Genomic DNA, 8,144 nt, shown 5'->3' with positions numbered 1-8,144 from the left:
AAAACAGAATTTTTCGTAAATTAAAAGATGCCAGCGGTGTGCTGTGACAAGCATAGTCCATAGTAAATCTATGCAGCAGCATGCCCTTATGATTCCTAGGATTAATAATGTCAGATAAAGAAATAACAGAAATCAAATCAAGTAGCGAGATCACAACACCGCACAAAGGAAAGACGATGGTATCATACTCCAGCAAGTACAAACTTGTCAGTGCTTATAGGAATCTCACCTGCCACTCCAGGGTTTAGGACTGTGACCTGCAACTTGTTTATAGTCAGGGAGCAAGGGAGGCGTGTATAGTTAGTTATATACACCGTAGGCAGAGAGACGACCCTTATATGAACTTTGCTAGTTGAGTTCAGTGCAATTCATCCCCTTCCTTCCCCTGCTTTGGCCTCCCCTACCATTCTTTCAGTGGGAATCATGGCAGGAGTGGTACCGATTGCATACCAGAACTCGTCGTCATCGCCGGACTGGCTCAACAAGGGCGACAATGCATGGCAGATGACATCCGCGACCTTGGTTGGCCTGCAGAGCATGCCGGGGCTGGTGATCCTGTATGGCAGCATCGTCAAGAAGAAATGGGCGATCAACTCGGCGTTCATGGCGCTGTACGCGTTTGCTGCCGTCTGGATCTGCTGGGTCATCTGGGCGTACAACATGTCATTCGGTGACCGGCTCCTGCCCTTCTGGGGCAAGGCGCGTCCGGCGCTCGGGCAGAGCTTCCTGGTGGCGCAGTCAGAGCTCACCGCCACCACTGTGCGCTACCACAACGGCTCGGTTGAGGCGCAGATGCTAAAGCCGTTGTACCCAGCTGCAACCATGGTGTACTTCCAGTGCATGTTTGCCGCCATCACCATCATCATCCTTGCCGGATCACTGCTCGGGCGCATGAACATCAAGGCCTGGATGGCCTTTGTGCCGCTCTGGATCACCTTCTCCTACACGATCTGTGCCTTCTCACTCTGGGGCGGAGGCTTCCTCTTCCAGTGGGGTGTCATCGACTACTCCGGCGGCTACGTCATTCACCTCTCTTCTGGCACTGCCGGCCTTACTGCTGCCTACTGGGTACACAAAACATCCCTGATTAGCTTCACCATTGCAGTTCTGTACATATGGCTCTGACATCTCCTAGCACAGGTGGGACCAAGGTCAGCATCAGACAGGGAGCGGTTCCCTCCGAACAACATACTGCTGGTGCTAGCAGGGGGAGGGCTGCTGTGGCTTGGATGGACAGGCTTCAACGGTGGTGTCCCATACTCGGCAAATGTCGACTCGTCCATGGCAGTGCTCAACACACACATCTGCGCATCCACCAGCCTGCTCATTTGGACACTCCTCGATGTCTTCTTCTTCGGGAAGCCGTCGGTAATCGGTGCCGTGCAGGGCATGATCACCGGTCTTGTATGCATCACCCCCGGTGCAGGTGAGCAGCCTTTCCTTCCTCCATTGGCAGATGGACTAGTTCAACCAAGACCTAACCACATAAAGTATTGCAACGTGCATGAGTACTTCATCACCATGATAATGCCCTGGAAAGTAAACTAAGGAAAACAAGTGAAACAACCTTCAGCTATAGGTCTGTATCTGACACAGTCAACAAAGAATCAAGTATCTGCATCTTCTGTATTCCGGGCTCTTACATCGATTCTATATCCTGCAGCATTGAGCTAAAAATAAATGAAAACAGCAAGGACACAGTATTGTAGCTTCCTAAGCAAACTTATCTTGAGATAAATTGATCCAATGCCATGCAAGAACTTGGGGTGATTTGATTGGGGTTTGCAAGTATTTAATTTGAGTTCTTGTCTTCTCTGAGGTGACACTCTTGCTGCTAATTTACCAGCAAAAGGCATTGTTTGACCTGGATTTTTAAAGTAGTGGCCCTTCACTTGTTTCGAGCACTTAGATTCCAGCCACATAATGCTACTGATTAGTATTTTATCAGAAAAGGATGTCCGCCATTCATCAAACTCAATATCTTTGCCTCTCCATTGGCCTGGAAAATTTATGCGTCACTTTCTTATCAAAAATCTGAAAAAAAAAGAATCCGTCTGACTGACTAAAACACGGTTCTGACCATGGCACGTCGTTCCAAATTACTTCTTTCAATAGATGGCAAACTACCTGATTGGTTTCAACATATTAGAATAAATGGCGCCCTTTACCATTTGTTCACTTTAAGTTCTGTGTGAAAGCGTCCGTATTTTTTATTATCTCGACAAAATTCAGATTTGAAATTATATCTGACTATAAAGGATCCACCTCCACCTCTAGAAAACGTGGGCGCAAACACACGCATGAGGAAAAAAAAGAACAAAAGAAAGAAAGAAATATTCCAAGTCTTCAAGATATTCTCCGCAAAGTTTAATTGGAGGTGAATAAAAGCAAGGACATAATATAATAGACAAACTGATAGAAGGAAACTCAAGAAATTTCATGGTACAAGTTAACAATGCAGTTAACCAGGTGCAACTAACAAACGTTTACATCAAGCACTGTCTGCTCTCCATTTCAATTGGTTACCTAGCAAAACAAAGATTAACTAGATTTTCATGCAACAGGTCTGGTGCAAGGTTGGGCAGCTATTGTGATGGGAATTCTCTCAGGTAGCATTCCCTGGTACACCATGATGGTGCTGCACAAGAAGTGGTCCTTCATGCAGAAGATTGACGACACCCTCGGCGTCTTCCACACCCATGCTGTGGCTGGGTTCCTCGGTGGCGCGACCACCGGACTCTTTGCAGAGCCCGTCCTCTGCAGCCTCTTCCTCTCCATCCCAGACTCTAGAGGTGCATTTTACGGTGGTGATGGTGGATCGCAGTTTGGGAGGCAGATTGCTGGCGCACTCTTCGTCATTGCCTGGAACATTGTTATCACTTCCATCATCTGTGCCCTTATTGGCCTAGTCCTGCCCCTCCGAATTTCTGATGAACAGCTGCTTATCGGGGACGATGCTGTACATGGTGAGGAGGCCTATGCTATATGGGCCGAAGGTGAGCTCAACGACATAACGCGCCACGATGAGAGCAGACATAGTGGCCTCGCTGTAGGAGTTACACAGAATGTTTGAGCATAGATGTTCTTGTAACGTTAAAAGAAAAAAAGAAGTTGAAGTGCATTTGTTTATGGAGGAAGGAGGAAAGTGGCGTGTGCAGGATTTTTATTTGATTTTGGAATTTGAAATCTTTTCTGCTTTTAGGATTATCTATGTTGTGCATTAGAACTGCAGGAACAAGGAAACGGCCTTATTCTTCCCCAAAAATTATTGCAGTTGTTCACGCCACAACTCATGGAGGAGTGGAACTTCACTCCACTTCAATATAACATTCATGATACGAGTAAGTGGTAACTTGTATTAGTTGAATTTAAGGTGGAAAAGTGTATTCCCTGTTTATATGGGTGTGCTAGTCAAATATGCCACAGCAGAAATGCAGAATCCCTCTCTAGTATCATGGGCTTTAGCAGTGGTCGCTTGCACTATCAGAATGTCTATGGCTACAAAACTCCCACTTACAGAATACAGATTTATACAACTACTGGAATTCCGGTTCTCACTAGTCACTATATGTTACAGCCGATTTTGAGCTAGTTAGCAGTGTAGATATAGCAGCTGCAAACTGTGAATTCACATATTAAATCAGAGGCAGGTGCACCGGGAGCTATATATCAGAACCAATAAGCAACCAACTTCAGTAGGCAACTTGCCAAAAGAGCAGACATTTTCCTATTTCTGAAAGTGCGAGTCTCAAAATGTGGCTTTTGGAAATGTAGATATGTCCAAACTACATCGACCAAAACTCCTGTCACTCATATTCATCCAAAACTTGTCACAAGGTCGCAAATCCTTTTAGTATCTAAACTGATCAATTATGAAAGACAAGCTGTCACCAAGACATAGCTAAAAATCACTAGTGCATTTTCATCATAAAAGCTCAACTAACATCACTGCTTCATGGGTATTGACAGATGTGGTACCAAAGATCGGAATATCAAGTAAAGTGCAGGGAAGAAGTTGAAAACATAAAAACTTTCAAACTTGTATATTGTTTGAAAAACTTCTACTTCATTTCTTAAGAGTACAGTTTGAGTCAGAAGTTCTGCATTCATCTTCCAAAGAACCAGGAAGTACATCTTGCTCATCGTCAACAAATAAGGCCAGAAGGTTAATTAGTGATTCTTTAAGTGGCATAAGAAGGTGCATATTTGGCAGCATTTCCTAGGAATTTCTCCAATTCTTTCTCACCACTCTCAAGAGTTTCCCACAGCGATTTCCTCGATTCCTCCTGCCCTTGGCTCTTCATCACAAGGTCATAAGCATATCGCATAACATAGTTGCAGTATGCGGCTTCATCATCCATACATTCCTGATATGATAATTCATGTTGTTTTGGGTTAAAAACCCATTTCTTCGCATCCTTGGTCCACCGCTTCAGTATGTAACTTTCTGGGATTTTGCATGCATTCTTGATACTAAGAGCTTTCAGAGCATGCGGGCAAAGTAAACCCATTGTCTCAAACTTACTGCAGCTGCAACTGAGTTGCATCGTAGACATATTGAAATGAACTGTGCAGACTCTTGATCCTCGCCCTTGCATGGTCATCTCAAATTGATATGTGTTATTATCTTCACACTGAAGCTCCTTGAATTTTGTGGCACCACACCCATCAAGAAAATCCATCTCAAACAGCTTGTAGATTCTGTGTGTATAAACTTTTGCTGCATGATTCAAAATATCACTGTGTTTTATAACACAAGCAGGTGGCTTTTGGCAACACCGTGTGTCCTCATCAAGTTCTTTTTCCCTCCAATCTTCAGCTTGTTTATCCACAGCAACAGCAATTGCAGAAAGAGAGGTCAATTTATCAGCAATGCCATTGAGTATAGTACTCATACTGTCACATTGTGGCTCATTCTCAACCCCACCATCAAAGGTGCACTTGTTGAGAGCACTGCACCACTTCTGCTTGAGCTTATACAATTTTTTAAGCCACTTATTGTCCTGCAACTTAAAATGATGGAGCATTTCAGCCCATGTTTCCTCAAACTCAGCTTCCGAGTCACATCCCTGCATGCACTTGGTGAACATCTTAGTAAACACTTTTGAACCATTAAGAGCGCCAAGACGAGAAGCGGCATTTTTTTGGATGTGCCAGTGAGCAATGCGATGGCATGTATTTGGAAAAACCTCCTCAATTGCTTTCGACACAACTTGATCTTGATTGGTGAAAATAGATCGAGGATGCCGGTTCCCCATGGACTCCAAGAAAGATTTGAACAGCCATACAAAAGTTGACATTGACTCATCAGCTAAGAGCGCACAGCCATACATAGTGGTCTGCCAATGGTGGTTCACGCCAACAAAAGGTGCACATATCAAGTTCTGTTTGTTTAAGCGGTAAGTAGAATCGAACACGACCACATCACTGAAACAGTCATAGTCAATCCTGCTCCTTCCATCGCGCCAAAAGAAATTAGTCATCCGACCGCCTCGATCCAATTGAACATCCCAGTAGAACATGCCATCCTCATTTGCCCTCCTCTTCAGGTGGCTCACAAGGCTCTGCAAATCTCCAGTCCCTACAGCCGCTGTTTTCACCACAGTACTGTAACCAAGAAGCAAATCCTGCTTCGAAGTCTCCGCATTGTTGGTTGCACTAGTACTACCCGCGGGCAATTGTGGAGGAGCACCCTGCACCTGATACTCCGCATACAACATCGCCTCAACAGAACTCGACCGCCCTGCTATAAGCGACCTTGCAGAACGCAAAAGATGCCGTTCCTCAGGCCTCGCCAGGTTGTGGTTGTGATCGGAGACCAGCCGAATGACCTTCCACTCCCCCTGGTCGTTCACCCTGAACCGCGCCATTGCCCTGCAATTAGTCCTGGTGTGTGGGTCATTGAAATTCGCATTGGTAAGCTTCTCCCCTTCCTTAAGCCCTTCCTTGGAGCAGAAGTAGTCCTTGGTCCTGATCCGCTTGGTGCCGGTGAAGTAGGACTGCTTCCCCTTGCGGATGCTGAACCCCATGCGGTGGCCGTAGTCGCAGTAGAGCTTGTATGCGGCCTCCTCGCTGTACACCACCTTCCGGAGCAGCTCCTCCGTGCCCTCCTTGCTGCCCTGCACCTCTGCGGCCTCCTCCTCATTCTCGGCCACGTCGCCGTAATCCCCCCGCATCCCCGCCGCCGCCTCGTCGCCGGTGTTGGAGATGATCACAGCCACCTGCGCTTCCGAGGTGGCCACGTCTCCGCCTCCGCCGCCGCCGTCTTCATGCGCCACGATCGCCCCTTCGCCGCCCTGGGCCGCGCCAGCGGCGGCGGGCTCGACGTGGGACATGGAGCACCAAATGAGATTGATCACACGCGCTCAAGGAGAAGAGGAGCCACCACCTAAACGAAGCATCGATGGGTGGATGGATTGGATCAATAGGGCACCACGCGGCAAAGAAGGGGCTCTATCTGAGTGAGCTAGGGTTGCTTACCAACAGGAGAAGGAACCAATCCGAGTCCGGATGGGTGAATCTCCGCTCTGAGGCAGTGGAAGCGGGGAGGAGGACGAGGGCGGCGACGCCTCTGAGCGAGAGGAAACTACGGCGGGCGGAGGCGGGGGACTGGCTTGCTGTGTCCCGTCGCCGGCGGCGAGGCGCTACCGATGGGAGGGATAGAATTTGGGGTGAAATCAGGTGCAAACAAGGGGGAGAAGGACACCGAAATTCCAATATCAGAACGGTCTGGGGAGTACTCCCTCCGGTCATTAACGCATCAACCGAAAATCGGCATATGAAAAAATATAATTAAGTGAATTTCACAAAACTACCATTATTTACGCACAACTACAAAAAAATTACATCATTTGGCACCAGCTTCATATAATTATAACTATATATATGCCCTTAGTAACATAAAATTACATTTTTTTTTCAATAAAACTATAACTAATTTGCTATGTTTTTCATCATACAAAGTTGTAGTTTTGTAATATTAAAGACATAAATAGTTGTAGTTCTATAAAATTAATTTAAAAATTTATAATTTTATGGTAGTTATATGCAAATAGTTACAGTGTTGTGAAAATAACTCCATATAATTTCAATATGAATGCATATGTAAATAAGAGAATTGCATATTTGATTTACCACACGTCGTCTACATCCGCTTTAAGACATAAATGACCATTGAGCTCTGTTCCTATCTTATAGGAAGTCCCATGCAAGTTATTTGAAGTTGCAAATACTCCCCTATAAGTAAAATAGTTGCATTTACCACCTTGCAAGTCTAAACCTATTGTGAAATCCCCCTCAGAGTTCTAACTTGATGACATGGTAACATATTTGCCTTGATGTCACCTAGTGTGCTCCACATAGATTGCCAGCATGAAAAGGCGGGAACGGAGAAAGGACTAACAACACACTATAAAGTTCATTGAATCAAATATGTCATTGCAATTCCCTATACAAATTAGATCAAAAGAGACATTTAGTGGTCGTTACACGTAGTTAAACCCCCCCCCCCCCCAATCATTTCCCATCTATGTTATTAACCTATGTGGAGAACTTATGGTCACAACACGACAAATATATTAACATAATATTAAGTGAGAACCCTGAGGGAGGATTTTGCAACAGGTTTAGACTTGTGGGTGATAAATGCAACTATAAAACTATACGGGGTTTTTGCAACTTCAAATGACTTGTAGGGGGATATTTGCAATTTTCCCTTTATTTTTCTTCTTCTTGTGCACTAGGAGGCGAAGTTGCATCCACATAAGAGGAAACCGCAAATCTTCTTGCTCGGTAGTCATAGCTTGGAGTGGGAGTACGGTAAGGAAATTGGTTTAAGAGAGGAAGCCAAACAAACAACCTAGGACTTTTAAGCGCCGTTAAGCTAATATGCACCATAGAAAAAAAAGGTAATTATTCGGTTCAGAGAATTAACTCCCCATAATGGATACGCTAACTCTATCTCATGATATTTAAATAGAACACAGTAATAAGAAGAAAAGATAGACACAAATAAACTCTTCTATAAAGTTGAATCGCATATTAATATTCCTAAAAAATCTATGTGGAATGAGTTACTCTAGATGAATTTTATAGGAAATATATGAAGATTTATGTATATTCAGTTCCTTTGGAATTCTTTTGTT

General features: G+C 44.8%; 2 protein-coding genes across 2 annotated transcripts; one reads left to right on the top strand and one right to left on the bottom strand.

Annotated features, from left to right (window-relative positions):
- The first annotated feature begins 257 nt into the window (after positions 1-257).
- Positions 258-3,452, top strand: LOC133922003 (ammonium transporter 3 member 3). The gene is made up of 3 exons (XM_062367138.1): positions 258-1,068; positions 1,141-1,426; positions 2,565-3,452. Exons 1-3 carry the CDS (start codon positions 424-426, stop codon positions 3,071-3,073), a joined length of 1,440 nt encoding a protein of 479 aa, XP_062223122.1. The 5' UTR covers positions 258-423; the 3' UTR covers positions 3,074-3,452.
- A 446-nt stretch (positions 3,453-3,898) lies between these two features.
- Positions 3,899-6,730, bottom strand: LOC133922002 (protein FAR1-RELATED SEQUENCE 5-like). The gene is made up of 2 exons (XM_062367137.1): positions 6,481-6,730; positions 3,899-6,388 (listed from the first exon to the last, which is right to left on the bottom strand). The coding sequence occupies exon 2, from the start codon at positions 6,333-6,335 to the stop codon at positions 4,182-4,184; it is 2,154 nt and encodes a 717-aa protein (XP_062223121.1). The 5' UTR covers positions 6,336-6,388; positions 6,481-6,730; the 3' UTR covers positions 3,899-4,181.
- Positions 6,731-8,144: the final 1,414 nt, after the last annotated feature.

This window comes from Phragmites australis, chromosome 6 (assembly GCF_958298935.1).
Source record: "Phragmites australis chromosome 6, lpPhrAust1.1, whole genome shotgun sequence".
NCBI lineage: Eukaryota > Viridiplantae > Streptophyta > Magnoliopsida > Poales > Poaceae > Phragmites > Phragmites australis.
The sequence above is the reverse complement of the archived record's forward strand: the minus strand, read 5'-3'. Positions and strand labels throughout refer to the sequence as shown.